At 39.2% G+C, this 21,043-nt stretch overlaps 1 protein-coding gene across 4 annotated transcripts in view; it reads left to right on the forward strand.

Annotated features, from left to right (window-relative positions):
- The window catches only part of STXBP4 (syntaxin binding protein 4), a 235,261-nt gene that overhangs the window by 6,699 nt on the left and 207,519 nt on the right, over window positions 1-21,043 (forward strand). For all 4 annotated transcript variants that reach the window (XM_055398981.2, XM_055398982.2, XM_055398984.2 and 1 more), the window contains exons 2-3: window positions 16,845-16,921; window positions 17,362-17,490. In XM_055398981.2, coding sequence (XP_055254956.2) covers window positions 17,444-17,490 — 47 coding nt within the window. In that variant the 5' untranslated portion in view covers window positions 16,845-16,921; window positions 17,362-17,443. The remainder of the gene's footprint in view (window positions 1-16,844; window positions 16,922-17,361; window positions 17,491-21,043) is intronic.

Genomic DNA, 21,043 nt, shown 5'->3' on the forward strand with positions numbered 1-21,043 from the left:
GAATGATTCCTTTACAATATTGTATTGGTTTCTGCCATACAACAATGCAAGTCTTCTAATTAATTAGTTGCCTATAAGTTGTATGTGTACATGTATTGAAGTGCTAAATAAGGTGCACTTGGATATAAATCCACATATTGCAGTTACACAGTTTTCAACTAAAATCTAACATATTAATTGTGCCTGTTATTCCTTCAACTGGTTTATTAGTAACGTTAACAAAAAGACATTTGGGGATTTCCTAGTTGTCCAGTGGTTAGGACTCCATTCTTTCACTGCTCTGGGTGAGGGTTCAATTTCTGGTCAAGCTATGAGGAGAAGCCAAAAGTTAAAAATAAAATAAAGACATTAAATCATGTGGTAGAATTTGGGGTGAAATAAATTGTTTTCTAAAAGGTACTTTTCTAGGCATTCCAAAACCAGTTTTTAACCTTTACAAAATAATAGGTGTTTTAAAATAATAGGTGTTTTACTAGGTTTTTAACAAATAAAACTTAATGTTTGGCATTAAGTGAATACCCCAAATCACTAAGAATTAAATAAATCAGAAATATGCTTCCCAGATGGCAACAGTGGTGAAGAATCGACTTCCCAGGTGATACTAGTTGTAAAGAAGCCGCCTGTCAATGCAGTAGACTTATAAGAGACATGGGTTCAATCCCTGGTTCATTCCAGTATTCTTGCATGGAGAATCCCGTGGACAGAGGAGCCTGGTGGACAGTCCATGTGGTCACAGAGAGTAGGACACAACTGAAGTGACTTAGCATGCACGCACGCTAATGCAGGAGATGTAAGAGATATGAGTTGATTCTTGGGTTGGGAAGATCCCCTGGAGGAGGGCATGGCCATCTACTCCAGTATTCTTGCCTGGAGAATCCCCTGGACAGAGGAGCTCAGCAGGCTACCTAAGGTCCATAGTGTCACAACAAGTCAGATATGACTGAAGCGACTTAGCAGCACACATATGTAGATAAGTTTAAAACACTGCAGAAGGTCACAAAAGAAGACTTGAACAAAAGGAAATGTATACCAAGTTTTTTGACAGGGAAATTCAACATCAAAAAGGTAGATACAAATACTTCTTCAATCAGTTTATGAATTTAACATGCGTGAGTGTATGCTAAGTTGCCTTAGTCATGTCCAACTCTTTGTGATCCTTTAGACGGTAATTCAGCAGGCTCCTCTGTCCATGGGATTCTGCAGGCAAGGTGACTGGAGTGAAGTGCGATGCCCTCCTCCAGGGGATCTTCCCGATTGAGGGATCGAACCCACATCTCTTAATGTCTCCTGCATTGGCAGGCAAATTCTTTACCCCTAATGTGATTCCCCAACAATTAGCGTTAAAAATAAAAGATGAGATTTAGATGTTAATGTATAAAAATCACCAAAAATATCCAGGGAGGCTTGATTGAAAAAGAGCAGTAAGGAGGGATTGGTCTTACCAGACATAAAAATATAATCTCCATCGTTAAAATAGCATGAAATGTGAATATGTAGACTAACAAATGGGCCAGAATAAAAAGTCAGTAGTAGACCTAAATGCTCATGAAATTTGATGTATGATAAAGATTTCATCTCAAATCATTGGGGAAACAATAGTTTATTTAATAAATGTGGTTAAGACAACTGAGTGATCTTTTGGGGAAAGAAAAGTTGGATCTATCTCTTATTCTATGAACTAGGTGGATTCCAAATGGGTGAAAGATTTTAGAATGAAACTATAAAAGTACTGAAAGAAAATGTGAGAGATTTTTGTGACTTTGGAGTTGGGAAGGGCTTACATTTGACTTAAACCAAAAATCATAAAAGAAAAGATAAATTTAGCCACAAACTTTTGCCTAAACAAAAAATATATCTGTAACTATGAATGAAATAACCTCAGATGTGCAGGTGACACCACCTAGATGGCAGAAAGCGAAGAAGAACTAAAGAGCCTCTTGATGAAAGTGAAAGAGGAGAGTGAAAAAGTTGACTTAAAACTCAACATTCAGAAAGCTAAGATCATGGCATCTGGTCACATCACTTCATGGGAAATAGATGGGGAAACAGTGGAAACAGTGTCAGACTTTATTTTGGGGGGCCCCAAAATCACTGTAGATGGTGACTGCAGCCGTAAAACTAAAAGACGCTTGCTCCTTGGAGGAAAAGCTATGACCAACCTAGACAGCGTATTAAAAAGCAGAGACGTTACTTTGCCAACAACTGTCCGTCTAGTCAAAGCAATGGTTTTTCCAGTAGTCATGTATGGATGTGAGTGTTGGACTGTAAAGAAAGCTGAGCTCCGAAGAACTGATGCTTTTGAACTGTGGTGTTGGAGAAGACTCTTGAGAGTTCCTTGGACTGCTAGAAGATCAAAACTGTCTATCTTAAAGGAAATCAGTCCTGAATATTTATTGGAAGTACTGATGCTGAAGCCGAAACTCCAATACTTTGGCCACCTGATGGCAAAGAGTTGACTCGTTAGAAAAGACTCTGATGCTGGGAAAGATTGAAAGTGGGAAGAGAAGGGAACGACCGAGGATGAGATGGTTGGATGGCATCACAGACTCAATGGATATGAGTGTAAATATGCTCTGGGAGTTGATGATACAGGGAAGCCTGGCATGCTGCAGTCCATGGGGTTGCAGAGTCTCACATGACTGAGTGACTGAACTGAACTGAAGGAAAAAAGGAGGAAGATATACTTGCAGTTCTTAGTGCAGACAGAGGGCTAATCTCCCTAGGATATAAGAACTAGAAACTCAACAAAGAAAAGCTAAGAATGAATAAAAAAACTGGCAAAAGGAATGTACAGTTTACATAAAAAATTCTGAAACAAGAAATGCTCAAGCCTCACTGAGGCTACATTAAGAAACCATTTTCATCAATATGATGTCAAATCCAAGATATATAGTATATTGGTGAGAATTTGCAGTAACAGGCAACTGCTGTTGATGGAGTGGTAAATAGTACAACTCTGATATAGGGTAGTTTGGCATTTCCTGTCAGATTAGCAGGTGTATAAACTGATTTTTCAAAATTTATCTTACAAATATATTTTTACAGGTGTAATATGAGCTATATATAAAGATTTTATTATAGCATGTTTATAATAGCAAAAATTTTCAAGCAATCTAAATATCTATCAAAATGGAATAAATAAATACAGTGATACATAAAGTAGAATACCATACAATTTTGAAAAACAGAATTAGTATGCCATGTAAAATATATGAAAAGAATTCCAAGTTATATGTTAAGTTAAAAAAGAAACAGGTTGTATAGTAGTGCATACAGAATGCCAGGCTAACACATACTCGACAGGACCTGTCCACGTCAAGAGTCTGTATGACCTATACCCTCTGGGATTTTACAGTGCACAGCCTAAACAGCTGAATGTTTTGTGCCTGATTGTAGCTACTTTCTGTGTCAAAACAAAATTTAAGGATTCAGAATATTTATTCATCTTTGTTTATTGTATTTAAAAGAACTAAAAAAGATTCATAATAAACTGAAATGGTAAATATCTAACTGCTTAGAAATGGTGTGGAGGTAAATAGGATGGATATATACATGCATGTGTGCATGCTGAGTTGCTTCAGACATGACCAGCTCTTTGCGACCCTGGACTATAGCCAACTGGGCTCCACTGTCCATGAGATTCTCCAGGCAAGAATACTGGAATGGGTTATCATGCCCTCCTCCAGGGAATCTTCTCGACCAGGGGACTGAATCCACATCTTACGTCTCCTCCTTTGGCAGGTGAGTTCTTTACCACTAGTGCCACCTGGGAAGCCCATATATTTAGATACATATGGCCTGGATAATTCCATCGGCAGAGGAGACTGGTAGGTTACAATCCATGGGGCTGCAAAGAGAGGCAACTGAGATTAAACACACACACACACACACATGCACATATTTCACCACTGCAATGTATTAACTTATTTAAATTTTAAAAATAAAAATATTTCATTATGATAATCAAGTTAACATTTACCATAATATCTGTTAGATGTGTTTGTCCCTTTTCCATTTGTTTTCTTTGGTTTTGGTCTAGTAAAAAGAACTAGTTTTAGAAAGTACTGAATGTCACATCTCAGAATATAAATTATTAAATCTGTTATTCAGATATGCATGGTAGGCAGATTTTTAATCTGTGAGATTTTTAATTATATGGAATGAAACTTAATGCAATTGTGGGAGTTATATATCAAAGAAAAACTCTATAATTTATTTTCCAAAATAGATCCATCTTCTGTTTTCCCTCAGCGTTCCACTTTCTCTGTTTTTGCTGACCTAACCTTTTCCAGTTATGAGTCACCAAACAAGAAAAACAAAATATTTTCTTTCAAAATATTATTGAAAGAATAGAGTGTTTTCTTTTTGTGTTATTCATTAATGCTGTGAAGTTGGGATGCTGGAGTGGAGATGTAACATTACACGAACCCCTATCAATTGAAGGCCTGCTTGCTTGTATAAATGACAGAACTGGAGGCAAGCAAAGCAGAGGGAAAGAAAAGGCATTTTTTTATTTTTAAGAATATGACAATGGATACCTTTTCATGTGGAGGCAAAAACAAAACAAAAAATAGCCTGCTGTTTGGATAGATAAGATTAAACCAATTTCATTATTGTAAAGAAGTTTAATTTAGGTTGGTGCAAATGTAATTGCAGTTTTTTCATTGTTGAAATTTGTCATTTGATATTGGAATACGTGAAGCACAAGCTGGAATCAAGATTTCTGGGAGAAATATCAATAAGCTCATATATGCAGGTAATACACTCTAATGGCAGAAAGTGAAGAGGAACTAAAGAGCCTCTTGATGAAAGTGAAAGAGGAGAGTGAAAAAGATGACTTAAAACTCAACATTCAGAAAACTAAGATCATGGCATCCAGTCCCATCACTTCATGGCAAATAGACAGGAAAAAATGAAAACAGTGACAGGCTTTATTTTCTTTGGCTCCGAAATCACTGTGGATGGTGACTGCAGCCTTGAAATTAAAGATGTTTCCTCCTTGGAAGAAAATTTTTTCTTTTCTCTGACAAACCTAGACAGCGTATGAAAAAGTAGAGACATGACTTTGCCAAAAAAGGTCCATCTAGTCAAAGCTATGGTTTTTCCAGTAGCCATGTACAAACGTGAAAGTTGGATCATAAAGAAGGCTGAGTGCTGAAGAATTGATGCTTTTGTATTTTGGTGTTGGAGAAGACTCTTGAGAGTCCCTTGGACAGCAAGGAGATCAAACCAGTCAATCCTAAAGGAAATCAACCCTGAATATTCACTGGAAGGACTGATACTGAAGCTGAAGCTCCAATACTTTGGCCACCTGATGCAAAGAGCCAACTCATTGGAAAAAAAAAACCCTGATGCTGGGAAAGATTGAGGGCAGGAGGAGGAGGGGGCGGCAGAGGAGGAAATGGTTGGATGGGATCATGGACTCAAAGGACATGAGTTTGAACAAACTCCAGGAGATGGTGAAGGACAGGGAAGTCCGGTATGCGCTAGTTCATGGGGTTACAAAGAGTCAGACATGACTGAGGTACTGAACAACAACAAATTGCAATACATTCTTAAGTAAATGTGGTTATGTTATACATCATTTTAATACACAATTCTTGCTTTATATTTTTTTGCCAGTGACATTTCTTGCTATTTATTATATATTTATTTTAGACTGTGGAAATAATGTTAGACAAAAGGAAATATGAGCAGTTTTCTTATTCAATTTTATAAATGTATCATAAGGCAGCAGCACCAACTCACAATGTCAACAACACATTTGGCCCAGGAACTGCTAACAAGTACAGTGCAGTGATGGTTCAAGAAGTTTTGCAAAGGACACAAGAACTTTGAAGACAAAAAGCATAGTGGCTGACCATTGAAAGTTGGCAGTGACCAACTGAGAGTCATCATTGAAGCTGATCCTCTTAACAGCTACACAAGAAATTGCCAAAGAAATTAACACTGATCATTCTAAGGTCGTTGTTGAAGCAAATCCATTTGAAGCAAATTGGAAAGGTGAAAAAACTTGATAAGTAGGTGACTCAGTGAGCTGACTGCAAATCAAAAAACTTGTCATATTGAACTGTCATCTTCCTTTTCCCTGTGCAACTACGATGAACCATTTTCCAATGGGATTGTGACTTGTAACGAAAAGTGAATAGTATACAACAACCGGCAGTGACCAGCTCAGTGGATGGACCGAGAAGCTCTAAAGCACTTCCCAAAGCCAGACTTGCACCAAACAAAAGTCAGGGCCACAGTTTGTTGGTCTGCTGCCTGTCCGATCCACTACAGCTTTCTGAATTCCCACGAAACCATTACATCTGAGATGTAAGCTCAGCAAATTGATGAAATGCACCAAAAACTGCAAGGCCTGCAGCAGCTTTAATTAATAGAAAGGGCCCAATTCTGCACAACACCACCCAACCACGCATTGCACAACCAACACTTCAAAAGTTGAACGAATTGGATTATAAAATTTCGCCTCATCTACCATATTCACCTGACCTCTCGCCAACTGATCACTTCTTCAAGCATCTCAATGTTTTGCAGGCAAAACTTTTCCACAACCAGCAGGATGCAGAAAATGCTTTCCAAGAGTTTATTGAATCCCACAGCATGAATTTTTAAACTACAGGAATAAACAAACTTGTTTCGCATTGGCAAAAATGGGTTGATTGTAATGGTTCCTGTTTTGATTAATAAATATGTGTTTGAGCCTAGTTATAATGATTTGAAATTCACAGTCCAAAACCGCAATTACTTTTGTACCAACCTAACATCATTTTCATAAAAGAGAAACAGCATATTACTACATTAACTAACACTCTTTTCCTACTTTGTTGGAGGATGACATTTTTCCACATTAATTAATTTTCCAGCATGCTATAGTGAAAAAAGCTTGTGTTTGAAGCCAGGTAGAACTGGATTCAAGTTCTGCTTTACAGCTATTAGCATTGTGGTCATAGACAAGTCACATAGTTTCTCCATTAAGTGATATATATATATTTTAATGTAAAATGGGTGCATAGTACCCGTCTTCTGGTGCTCCTCAGAGGGTAAAATGCTCTGGTAGTGTGCCTGGCTGTATTGATGTTGCGTGATGACTCCTCCATTTCCCCATCACCCAGTTTATACCACTGTCAGAGCACTCAGCACCCTCCTGATGTCTGTTCATTTGATTATCTCTAGGGATAAACTCTTTGCTTTTTTTTTACCTCCAGCATTTAAGACAATGTCAGGTATGTTAGGTGAATGAAATAATTTAAAAACTGAAATTTTCGTTTTAATACTTTAAAGTGGTAAAAAGTTTAAGTGATGCTATATGGAATCTGTTATAGAATTTAACAGTGACACATCCATTATGTTTGGATATGTTCCATGATGCAGGGACCCAGTGCTCTGTTAAGATAAATCATTACCAGATCTTACTTGCTTTGGTAACACTGAAGAGGTCTCAGTTTTTTCAGTTCAGTTCAGTCGCTCAGTCGTGTCCGACTCTCCGCGACCCCATGAATCATAGCACGCCAGGCCTCCCTGTCCATCACCAACTCCCAGAGTTCACTCAGACTCATGTCCACTGAGTCGGTGATGCCATCCAGCCATCTCATTCTCTGTCATCCCCTTCTCCTCCCGCCCCCAACCTTTCCCAGCATCAGAGTCTTTTCCAGTGAGTCAACTCGTCGCATGAGGTGGCCAAAGTATTGGAGTTTCAGCTTTAGCATCAGTCCTTCCAATGAACACCCAGGATTGATCTCCTTTAGAATGGACTGGTTGGATCTCCTTGCAGTCCAAGGGACTCTCAAGAGTCTTCTCCAGCACCACAGTTCAAAAGCATCAATTCTTTGGTGATCAGCTTTCTTCACAGTCCAACTCTCACATCCATACATGACCACTGGAAAAACCATAGCCTTGACTAGACGGACCTTGGTTGGCAAAGTAATGTCTCTGCTTTTTAATATACTATCAAGGTCAGTTTTTTACATCTCCCTTAATCCTCCTGGCAACGCTTTGACTAGGTGTTACTGTCCTTACCTTAATATGAAGCGATGCCAGGAAGTTAGGTAACTTTCTAAGACTGTATGGCTACCATATAGCAGTATTGCCATTTGAACTCAGCTTTTTTTTTTTTACTTAAATCTAATGTATTTTCCATGGTATTTAATAAAATAAATACATTTGAAATACTTAGCTCAGTGTGTGACACATGATACCAAATGGTAGTTGCTAATATTATTGTAATATCAAAACTTCATCACTGAAGGGTTGGGAATCTTCTCCAAACATGTATTAATAAAGCAGTCTCCAATGTATTTATAAAAACTTACTTTTAGAATTGAACTCTCTAGTACAGCTGTCTTAGTCTTGTGGACTGATGTAGCGGCTCTTGACTCTGGGTCATTACTCTGTCAAGCCCTGGGATTTTAAGCTCTTCCCTCAAGTTCCCCCTCCTTCCTCCGTGGGATACTGAGTAAACGTCCTGCTTCCTGGCCATTGGACTCTTGCTGCTGACAGCAGCGTTGCTTGGTGGCTTCCCTTTCCTGCTGTTGTTGATGTGCATGCTCCCACAGTTTCCGTTGCTTACTACCCCAGGGGCTGTGAAAGTTGAAGCAGGTTTTTAACACCAGTGTGTTAGGATCCCAGAAGGTAGTTGGAGCTTTCTTCAGAGCCTGTTTAATTTATTTTATTTATTTATTTTTTTTTAGGTAATTAATTTATTTTTTATTGGAGGCAAATTATTTTACAATATTATATTGGTTGGTTTTGCCATACATTGATATGAATTTGCCCCGGGTTTACATAAGTTCCCCCTCCTGAACCCCCCTCCCACCTCCCTCCTCCCTTTATCCTCCCTCTGGGCCATCCCCGCATGCCAGCCCCGAGCATCCTATAACATGCATTGACCCTGAACTAGTGATTCGTTTCACATATGACAACATACGTGTTTCAATGCCATTCTCCCAAATCATCCCACCCTCACCCTCTCCCATAGAGTCCCAAAGACTGTTCTATACATCTGTGTCTCTTTTGCTGTCTCGTATACAGGGTTATTATTTGCATCTTTCTAAATTCCATATATATGTGTTAGTATACTGTATTGGTGTTTATCTTTCTGGCTTACTTCACTCTGTATAATAGGCTCCAATTTCATCCACCTCATTAGAACTGATTCAAATGTATTCTTTTTAATGGCTGAATAATACTGCATTGTGTATATGTACCAAAGCTTTCTTATCCATTCGTCTGCAGATGGACATCTAGGTTGCTTCCATGTCCTGGCTATTATAAACAGTGCTGCAATGAACATTGGAGTACACGTGTCTCTTTCAATTCTGGTTTCCTCAGTGTGTATGCCCAGGAGTGCGATTGCTGGATCATATGGCAGTTCTATTTCCAATTTTTTGAGGAATCTCCACACTGTTCTCCATAGTGGCTGTACTAGTTTGCATTCCCACCAACAGTGTAAGAGGGTTCCTTTCTCTCCACATCCTCTCCAGCATTTATTGCATGTAGACTTTTGGATAGCAGCCATTCTGACTGGTGTGTAATGGTATCTCATTGTGGTTTTGATTTGCATCTCTCTGATTATGAGGGATGTTGAGCATTTTTTCATGTGTTTGTTAGCCATCTTTATGTCTTCTTTGGAGAAATGTCTGTTTAGTTCTTTGGCCCATTTTTTGATTGGGTCATTTATTTTTCTGGAATTGAGCTACAGGAGCTGCTTGTATAATTTGGAGATTAATCCTTTATCAGTTGCTTCATTTGCTATTATTTTCTCCCATTCTGAAGGCTGTCTTTTCACCTTACTTATAGTTTCCTTTGCTGTGCAGAAGCTTTTGATTTTAATTAGGTCCCATTTGTTTATTTTTGCTTTTATTTCCAATATTCTGGGAGGTGGGTCATGGAGGATCCTGCTGTGATTTATGTCGGAGAGTGTTTTGCCTACGTTCTCCTCTAGGAGTTTTATATTTTCTGGTCTTACATTTAGTTCTCTAATCCATTTTGAGTTTATTTTGGTGTATGGTGTTAGGAAGTGTTCTAGTTTCATTCTTTTACAAGTGGCTGACCAGTTTTCCCAGCACCACTTGTTAAAGAGACTGTCTTTTCTCCATTTTATATTCTTGCCTCCTTTGTCAAAGATGAGGTGTCCATAGATGCGTGGATTTATCTCTGGGCTTTCTATTTTGTTCCATTGATCTATATTTCTGTCTTTATGCCAGTACCATACTGTCTTGATGACTGTGGCTTTGTAGTAGAGCTTGAAGTCCGGCAGGTTAATTCCCCCAGTTCCATTTTTCTTCCTCAAGATTGCTTTGGCTATTCGAGGTTTTTTGTATTTCCATACAAATTGTGAGATTATTTGTTCTAGTTCTGTGAAAAATATCTTTGGTAGCTTGATAGGGATTGCATTGAATGTATAAATTCCTTTGGGTAGTATACTCATTTTTACAATATTTATTCTTCCAATCCATGAACATGGTATATTTCTCCATCTATTAGTGTCCTCTTTGATTGCTTTCAGTAGTGTTTTATAGTTTTCTATGTACAAGTCTTTTGTTTCCTTAGGTAGATATATTCCTAAGTATTTAATTCTTTTCGTTGAAACAGTGAATGGAATAGTTTCCTTAATTTCTCTTTCTATTTTCTCATTATTAGTGTATAGGAATGCAAGGGATTTCTGTGTGTTGATTTTATATCCTGCAACGTTACTGTAATCATTGATTAGCTCTAGTAGTTTTCTGGTAGAGTCTCTAGGGTTTTCTGTGTAGAGGATCATGTCATCAGCAAACAGTCAAAGTTTTACTTCTTCTTTTCCAATTTGTATTCCTTTTACGTCTTTTTCTGCTCTGATTGCTGTAGCCAAAACTTCCAGAACTATGTTGAATAGTAGTGGTGAGAGTGGGCACCCTTGTCTTGTTCCTGACTTTAGGGGAAATGCTTTCAGTTTTTCACCATTGAGGATAATGTTTGCTGTGGGTTTGTCATATATAGCTTTTATTATGTTGAGGTATATCCCTTCTATTCCCACTTTCTGGAGGGTTTTTATCATAAATGGATGTTGAATTTTGTCGAAGGCTTTCTCTGCATCTATTGAGATAATCATATGATTTTTATTTTTTAGTTTGTTAATGTGGTGGATTACGTTGATTGATTTGCGGATATTGAAGAATCCTTGCATTCCTGGGATAAAGCCCACTTGGTCATGATGTATGATCTTCTTAATATGCTGTTGGATTCTGATTGCTAGAATTTTGTTAAGGATTTTTGCATCTATGTTCATCAGTGATATTGGCCTGTAGTTTTCTTTTTTTGTGGGGTCTTTACCAGGTTTTGGGATTAGGGTGATGGTGGCCTCATAGAATGAGTTTGGAAGTTTCCCTTCCTCAGCAATATTCTGGAAGAGTTTGAGTAGAATAGGTGTTAGCTCTTCTCTAAATTTTTGGTAGAATTCAGCTGTGAAGCCATCTGGACCTGGGCTTTTGTTTGCTGGGAGATTTTTGATTACAGTTTCAATTTCCGTGCTTGTGATGGGTCTTTTCAGATTTTCTATTTCTTCCTGGTTCAGTTATGGAAAGTTGTATTTTTCTAGGAATTTGTCCATTTCTTCCAGGTTATTCATTTTATTGCTATATAATTCCTGATAGTATTCTCTAATTATCCTTTGTATTTCTGTGTTGTCAGTTGTGATCTCTCCATTTTCATTTCTAATTTTATTGATTTGGTTCTTCTCCCTTTGTTTCTTGATAAGTCTGGCTAGTGGTTTGTCAATTTTATTTACCTTCTCAAGGAACCAGCTTTTGGCTTTGTTGATTTTTGCTATAGTCTCTTTTGTTTCTTTTGCATTTATCTCTGCCCTAATTTTTACAATTTCTTTCCTTCTACTGACCCTGGGGTTCTTCATGTCTTCCTTTTCTAGTTTCTTTAGATGTAGATATAGGTTATTTAGTTGACTTTTTTCTTGTTTCTTGAGGTGTGCCTGTATTGCTATGAACTTCCCCCTTAGCACTGCTTTTACAGTGTCCCAGAGGTTTTGGGTTGTTGTGTTTTCATTTTCATTCATTTCTATGCATATTTTGATTTCTCTTTTGATTTCTTCTATGATTTGTTCATTGTTCAGCAGCGTGTTGTTCAGCCTCCATATGTTGGCATGTTTAATAGTTTTTCTCCCATAATTGAGATCTAATTTTACTGCATTGTGGTCAGAAAAGATGCATGGAATGATTTCAACTTTTTTGAATTTACCAAGGCTAGATTTATGGCCCAGGATGTGATCTATCCTGGAAAAGGTTCCATGTGCACTTGAGAAAAAGGTGAAATTCATTGTTTTGGGGTGAAATGTCCTATAGATATCAATTAGGTCTAACTGGTCTATTGTATCATTTAAAGATTGTGTTTCCTTGTTAATTTTCTGTTTAGTTGATCTATCCATAGATGTAAGTGGGGTATTAAAATCTCCCACTATTATTGCATTATTGTTAATTTCCCCTTTCATACTTGTTAGTAATTGTCTTACATATTGCAGTGCTCCTATGTTGGGTGCATAAATATTTAGAATTGTTATATCTTCATCATGGATTGATCCTTTGATCATTATGTAGTTTCCTTCTTTGTCTCTTTTCACAGCCTTTGTTTTAAAGTCTATTTTATCTGATATGAGTATTGCTACTCCTGCTTTCTTTTGGTCTCTATTTGCATGGAATAACTTTTTCCAGCCCTTCACTTTCAGTCTGTATGTGTCCCTCGTTTTGAGGTGGGTCTCTTGCAGACAACATATATGGGGGTCTTGTTTTTGTATCCATTCAGCCAGCCTTTGTCTTTTGGTTGGGGCATTCAACCCATTTACGTTTAAGGTAATTATTGATAAGTACGATCCCGTAGCCATTTTCTTTATTGCTTTGGGTTCGAGTTTATACACCCTTTCTGTGTTTCCTGTCTAAAAAAGATCCTTTAGCATTTGTTGGAGAGCTGGTTTGGTAATGCTGAATTCTCTCAGCTTTTGCTTGTCTGTAAAGCTTTTGATTTCTCCTTCATATTTGAATGAGATCCTTGCTGGGTACAGTAGTCTGGGCTGTAGGTTATTTTCTTTCATCACTTTAAGTATGTCTTGCCATTCCCTCCTGGCCTGAAGAGTTTCTGTTGAAAGATCAGCTGTTATCCTTATGGGAATCCCCTTGTGTGTTATTTGCTGTTTTTCCCTTGCTGCTTTTAATATTTGTTCTTTGTGTTTGATCTTTGTTAATTTGATTAATATGTGTCTAGGAGTATTTCGCCTTGAGTTTATCCTGTTGGGGACTCTCTGGGTTTCTTGGACTTGGGTGATTATTTCTTTCCCTATTTTAGGGAAGTTTTCAACTATTATCTCCTCAAGTATTCTTTCATGGTCTTTCTTTTTGTCTTCTTCTTCTGGGATTCCTATGATTCGAATGTTGGAGCGTTTAACATTGTCCCAGAGGTCTCTAATATTGTTCTCATTTCTTTTAATTTGTTTTTCTTTTTTCCTCTCTGTTTCATTTATTTCTACAATTCTATCTTCTAGCTCGCTTATCCTGTCTTCTGCCTCTGTTATTCTACTGTTTGTTCCCTCCAGAGTGTTTCTGATCTCATCTATTGTATTATTCATTGTATATTGACTCTTTTTTATTTCCTCTAAGTCCTTAATAAACCTTTCTTCCATCTTCTCAATCCTTTTCTCCAGGTTATTTATCTGTAACTCCATTTTGCTTTCAAGATTTTGAATCATTTTCACCACCAAAATTCGAAATTCTTTTTCATGTAGATTCCCTATATCTTCCTCTTTTGCTTGTGTTGGTGGGCATTTATCTTGTTCCTTTACTTGCTGGGTATTTCTCTGCTTCTTCATCTTGCTTATAATGCTTTGCTTGGGGTGGCCTTTCCCTCTTCTGGCCGTTTGTGGAGTTCTCTTTATTATGTAGTTTCCTTGCTGTGTGTGGGGTTGGACAGGTGACTTGTCCAGGTTCCCTGGTTATGGAAGCCTGTGTCGGTGTTCTGGTGGGTGGAGCTGGATTTCTTCTCTCTGGAGTGCAATGAAGTGTCCAGTAATGAGTTATGAGATGTCAGTGGGTTTGGAGTGACTTTGGGCAGCCTGTATATTGAAGCTCAGGGCTAGTTTCCTGTGTTACTGGAGAATTTGTGTGGTATGTCTTGCTCTGGAACTTGTTGACCCTTGGGTTTAGCGTAGGTATGGAGACGTTTGATGAGCTCCTATTGATTAGTGTTCCCTGGAGTCAGGACTTCTCTGGTGTTCTCAGGATTCGGGCTTAAGCCTCTTGCCTCTGGTTTTTGGTCTTATTCTTGGATTAGTCTCTAGACGTCTCTATCTGTCATTTCCAAGGTGGTTCCCTCTGTTTTAGCTTCTGTCTGCTGGTCTCTTCAGTGTCTAATTTCCGCCCTGATACTAGGGGGTGGGTGGACACTTTTTAAGGCTCAGTTGTTCAGTCCTGTTCTGGGAAGGGAGGAACGCTGCAGTCGATTATCTCTGGCGTCTGTGGGGAGTGCTCGCAGCGTCTCGGCCACACTGGGTTTGCCCCCGCTCACAGCACGTATGCTGTCCCAGTCTATACTGCACAGGCTCTAGGTTGCTCTGCCAGGAATGGTCTGAGGCCAGCACCGGGTTGTATGCACTTCCCAGGTCTGAGCGGCTCAAGTTCAGGTTCTCAGGTACTCCACAAAGGCGCAGACTTGGTTGGGCCTGCGTTTTGTGCCTTCCCCAGTCCGAGCAGCTCAGGGGACCAGGTGTTTGGCGAGCACGGTCTCTGCGACTTATCGCCTCCCCAGTCCCCGCCACTCAGTTTTCTGGGTGTACAACCGGCGCACCTTCTCAGGGGGATATCGACCAGCCCGAGCCCAAGAAGTCCTGATTAGCAACAAGCCTGTCTGCAGTTTGTATCAGATGCCTTTCTGGGGCCGCGGTTGCCCGCTCCGGCTCTGGCTGCGCTCCCTGCCTGTCTCGGCGGGGGATGGGGGATGGGCCAGCCGCAGCCGGCTCACTCTGCTCAGTCCTTTATTCTGTGAGCGGGGCTGGCCGAGTCATAGGTTAGAGCTTTCCGCCTTTTCGTGGGGAAGCTATCCCACAGTCTGCTTTGCTCTCCCCAGTTCTCTCAAATTGTTCTTGCGGCATTCAAGCCCAGTCCTCTCTCTAAGCAGTTCAGCCGGCTCCTCCCTGCCCAGCCCCCGCTGCTAATGGCGTATGCAGGCGTCTGCGCTGCTTCTCCGCTGGGAGTTACCGTTTGGCGGGTAATCTGTGGGTTTTAAAAAATCTTAAAAAAAAAAGAGGGTTATGTCGCCCTCTGAGCTTCCAAGGCTCGCCACAGATTCTCCAGTGAGAATGTTTCCTGGTGTTTGGAAACTTCTCTCTTTTTAAAGCCTCCCTTCCCGGGACGGAGCTCCGTCCTTACTTCTTTTGTCTCGCTTTTTATCTTTTATGTTTTTTCCTACCTCCTTTCGAAGACAATGGGCTGCTTTTCTGGGTGCCTGACGTCCTCTGCCAGCATTCAGAAGTTGTTTTGTGGACTTGACTTGCGTTCAAATGTTCTTGTGATGAATTTGTGGAGGAGAGAGTGGTCTCGCCATCCTATTCGTCCGCCATATTGTTCCTCCCCCAGAGCCTGTTTAATTTATTGATGGAAGAATCTAGGGTTTCTTTCACATAAATAGTTGGAGAAGAGATTTTAATTCTCTGCTTCAGTTTCTCTCTGCTTAGAACTATAAGTCCTGAGTCCTCAGCCTCTGTGGGATTCTGCAAGATAGGTTGATCCACAGCTCTAGCTGTTTTTGAGGTCAGAATTTTGCCATGAATCAGATATGGTGTCTGAGTTAATGGTTGCCCTTGGGCCTCTTAGAGGTGTAGCATTCCTGGGCTTCTTAGAGATGTAAATGCCACCTCGGTTTACCCCAGTACACCCTACAGATATTACCATTTTCTTTATGTGTGCTCAAACTTAAAAGCGTTACAAAGCCTTTCCCTAGCTTTCAGCTTCTTCAGTCCTCTTTTTACCAATTATCATCCTACTGTCTATTTTTTGTCTTCCAGAAATTTATTGAAATTTTTCATCTCATGGCTTTACTTTCAGTTTTTTCTTTAACATTATGAGTTTATACTGTTTGTAACCCTTTACTCTTGTATTAGTGGGCGCTTCGAGGAAAAGAAGACACATGCCTAAGTCACACCGACGTCCTTAACTGAAAATCAGATTTTTTTGTAAAAATTTAACTTTACTAAGGTATTTTTGATTTATAACAGATAGCACATATTTCTACTGAGACAGTTTGGTACATTTTGACATGTGTATTAAAACCATCACTACTACCTACTGTACCTATGAAGAAACTGATACTTGAAGAAGCCTGGAAGCTCAGATTGGAACCCAGGCTTATGTGATGTCAAGTTCCATGCTGTGGGCTCTGAAGTCTGAGTTCCATCTGGGAAAACAACAGTTGACTATTTCTCATTTGCATAGGGAAAGAACACATTCTCTGAATCTAGTTGCTGCTGCTGCTAAGTCACGTCAGTCTTGTCTGACTCTGTGTGACCCTATGGACAGCAGCCCATCACGCTCCTCTGTCCACGGGATTCTCTAGGCAAGAATACTGGAGTGGGTTGCCATTTCCTTCTCCACTGAGTCTAACTACTCGTTTCTTTAATAAGAGGGTTATGCTAAATGATCCTGATGTCTTTTTCAACTTCAAGTTTTTATACTTCATATATATTTCCTATGCCGAAGTGGTAAATCTCTGTTCAAATAGTTTTTTCAATTAAATGAAACTGTACTAGTCTCTGTAATTTTCAAGTGGAGCTATATAAGACATTATGAATAGTGTTCTTTTTCTTTTTATAGGAAAGCATTTAAGAAGCTCTTGGAGTGATATGAGTCAGAGTAATGTAGGATCTGCAGGAAGTCCCTCAAGATAGTTGGTGAGACAATATGAATTTTTTCAGAGTGTATTGTATAATTATTTTGCAGACGTTCTGACTATAAAATTCCTAGCTTTGTGCTCACAAGATGTTCTGCTCAGTCTTTTATTATTATGTGGTTTTTAAGCTTAGTAATGATGGAAGCTACAATAGTTATCTAAAACTTAAAACTGTGTTCTTCACTTCTAGAAAATGCAGATTTTTATATAATGATATAGTCCTGTAACTCCATCTAGCTATCTATCTATAGAACTGTCTCTACAGATATTATCAGCAATGACTAAAATGCCGTAGCCTAAAATATATAAAATACATCTATCATCTATACCCAGGCACATATTGTTTATATGCCAAGTATATATAATGTTTTTATGCAAAGCTGAAATAAAACTTGACTGTTCTAAGATATGACAATTTATTTTCTATTTCTTCAATTTTAGGAAAAAGAAGAATTTATAGACTCTTCATCAAGATCTTCATTTACGCAGCTGTTAAGTCCAAGGCTACGGTTGTGGTGAAACCATGAATAAAAATATATCTTCTATAGTATCATCCAGTCTACTTGAAAAGTAATTTCTAAATTAAATTTAATATGTTTTGAAGTATCATAGTTTAAAATATGTAGAATATTAATGAATGTTGGGGGAAAGTTTCATACAGCTAACTACCTGTGGTGTAAGATAGTGGTAATAAAAATGTTGATCAGTAATTACCTTTCATTGTAATCAAAGTATAGGGAAAATCCTGCAATCTTGTTGAGAATTATTTATAGAACTGGATTTTTAAAAATTTGATCTGATTTTTTCAATATCTAAAATATTTTATAATTCCAGTACAACTATAACATAATGTAAAATTAACGTTTGCTGAGTAACAAACAAGCTCTAATACCTTAAAACAAGCAAGCGTTTATTCTTTGTCATGATTTTGTGGACAGTTCCGGTCTGCACCGGATCCTGTAGGATGGCCTCACCTGCTGTGTTCTGGGGCCTTGTTTAGATGGTTGGATGGCTGAGGTCTCTTTCAGCCTGGTCTCCCCTCCTCCAGGCAGTGAGCCCAGGCTTTCTCACATGGTGCAGAGTGGTTCCCAGCAGCAAGCAGGAGTGGTTTTCAAATGTCTGTTTTCCTCACTTTTGCTTATGTACCATTGACTGAAGCAATGTATGTAACAAGTCCAAATTCAAGGTCTAGAGTTACAGACTTTACTTTTTAATGGAAGGAACGGTAAAGCCATGTTAACGGTAAAGCCATGTTCTTGAGGGCATCCAGACAGAGATGGGAAGAATTGGTGGCCATTTTGCAAACATGTAACACATATAACAAAGTATATTCAGAGAAGTCCTTCTTTCAGTCTTATCCTTCTTTCTGTGCCCTCTTTCTCCTATAAATAGCCATCTTTTTTCTTAATTCTTTTTCAGTGTTTCTTTTTGAATGAGCAAATACATACCCATATAAATATATATGCATGTCATGTATATGTCTGTATATATAATTATATTTTTTCTCAAAACGGTTATTTATTCTGTATAAAGTTCTGCTGGACATTAGACATTCTTCTACTCTTGCTTACATAGTAAACAAGTGTACACCAGTGTTGACTCAGGTTTTAAGGTCTTTCCTAGAGAATGGTGTCAGGTCAGTTAAACTCAATGTATCTTTCTCTGATACCTCCTCCTGGGAGCACTGGGAAGCTCCAGTCTCCTAGGGACATAAGCCAAGCCCAGCTGTGTGGTAGATGAAGAATTCTGTCCGCAGTGCTCTGTGCACTGGTTCTGAACAGCTTCGCTCTGTGACAGCACAGAGTTTTATTCAACTTCTTAAGGTGAAATAAAGCTAAGGAGAAAGAAGTATATTACTAAGGCAAGATGTCCCAAAACACCCAATATCCCAGGCTCCACTTGCCAGTGCATTCTTAACAAAAAGGTAGCGTATTATATATAGCGGTATTTTCTGTTGTTTTTTTAGAAATAATTTTATTTATTTATTTTTGGCTGTGCTTGGGCTTTTCTCATCTGCAGAGAACTGGGGTTGCTCTCCAGTGGTGGTGCACAGGCTTCTCACTGCTGTGGCGGGCTGCTCACTGCGGTGCATGGGCTACTCACTGTGGTGGGCTGCTCTTGGAGAGCAAGGCTCTGGAAAGCTCAGGCTTCAGTAGTTGTGGTTCCCAGACTCTAGAGTACAGGCTGGTTGGTTGTGGTGCACAAGCTTAGTTGCTCTGTGGCTTTTAAGATCCTCCTGGACCAGGCATTAAACCTGTGTCTCCTGCATTGGCGGATGGATTCTTTACCACTGAGTCACCAGGAAAGTGAAAGTGAAAGTCCCTCTGTCCTGTCTGACTCTTTGCTACCCCATGGACTATACAGTCCGTGGAATTCTCTAGGCCAGAATACTGGAGTGGGTAGCATTTCCCTTCTTCAGGAAATCTTCCCAACCCAGGGACCGAACCCAGGTCTCCTGCACTGCAAGTGTATTCTTTACCAGCTGAGCCACAAGGGAAGCCTAAGAATACTGGAGTGGGTAGCCTCTCCCTTCTCCAGCGGATCTTCCCAATCCAGGAATCAAACCAGAGTCTCCTGCAAGGTGGATTCTTTACCAATTGAGCTATCAGGGAAGCCCTGAGTCACCAGGGAAGTCCTAAATATATGATGTTTTGACCAGGCCTTTTGTAAACTAAAGTTATGTCCTGCTGGTCACTTCATATCAGTTTTATAAAGTTCTTCCTTCTAGCTTGTTGTAACTGTATAGTATTCTGTTCTTAATATATCAATATCATAGTTTATTTATCCAGTACCTTACTGATGGACATTTGAATTATTTGCAATTTTTGGTGATTACAAGTTATGCGAAATAACTAACCTAGTATACAAGTCATTTTATATTTGTCACCAAATTGTCTTTGGGAAAGGCTCCTAAAAATGAGATCGTTGGATTGGAGGGTAAATTGTTGTTGTTGTTTAGTTGATAAGTCATGTCTGACTTCTTTGCCGCCTCGTGGATGCAGGGTCCTCCGTCTATGGGATTTTCCAGACAAGAATTCTGGAGTGAGTTGCCGTTTCCTTCTCCAGGGGATTTTCCTGACCCAAGGATCAAACCCATGTCTCCTGCACTAGCAGGTGGACTCTACTACTGAGCCATCAGGAAAGCCCAGAGGGTGAATTAGAGATTACTAAATCCCCTCTTCAGAGGTTATACCATTTTTTATTACCACCAACAATGTGCAAGAGTACCTCTTTCCTAAAGCCTTGTCATATTTTGTCAAAGTTCTAAATTTACATTGATCTGATTAGATAAAAAGCAGTATTTCTGCCTGGATTTAGCTTGTAGATTCTCTTACTATGATTAAATTTGAGCAGCAGAACTATTTTTAATTGCAAAAACATTAAGTAATATAAATTCTTAACAAGGAGAGACTTTTTTAAAAAAAATTTATTTAGTTATTTGTTTGGCTGTGTTGAGCTTTAGTTGCATGATGTGGGATTTAGTTCCCTGACCAGGGATCAAATCCAGGCCCCCTTAATGGGAACACAGAGTCTTGACCACTGGACCACCAAGGAAGTCCCACAATGAGGGAATTTTAAAGTAAGGTCCTAGCAAGTAAATATACTGAATGAGGAATTCCCTAGGTTGGTAGTTGCCCAGTATGCTACTGGAGATCAGTGGAGAAATAACTTCAGAAAGAAGGGATGGAACCAAACCGAAACAAATACCCAGTTGTGGATGTGACTGGTGATAGAAGCAAGGTCCGATGCTGTAAAGAGCAATAGTGCATAGGAACCTGGGATGTTAGGTCCATGAATCAAGGCAAATTGGAAGTGGTCAAACAGGAGATGGCAAGAGTGAACGTCGACATTCTAGGAATCAGTGAACTAAAATGGACTGGAATGGGTGAATTTGACTCAGGTGACCATTATATCTACTACTGTGGGCAGGAATCCCTTAGAAGAAATGGAGTAGCCATCATGGTCAACAAAAGAGTCCGAAATGCAGTACTTGGATACAATCTTAAAAACGACAGAATGATTTCTGTTCATTTCCAAGGCAAAACAATTCAATATTACAGTAATCCAAGTCTATGCCCCAACCAGTAATGCTGAAAAAGCCAAAGTTGAACAGTTCTATGAA

The sequence above is a fragment of the Moschus berezovskii genome, chromosome 20, assembly GCF_049115385.1.
Source record: "Moschus berezovskii isolate FMDL1 chromosome 20, NW_MosBer_1.0, whole genome shotgun sequence".
In the NCBI taxonomy this organism is placed as follows: domain Eukaryota; kingdom Metazoa; phylum Chordata; class Mammalia; order Artiodactyla; family Moschidae; genus Moschus; species Moschus berezovskii.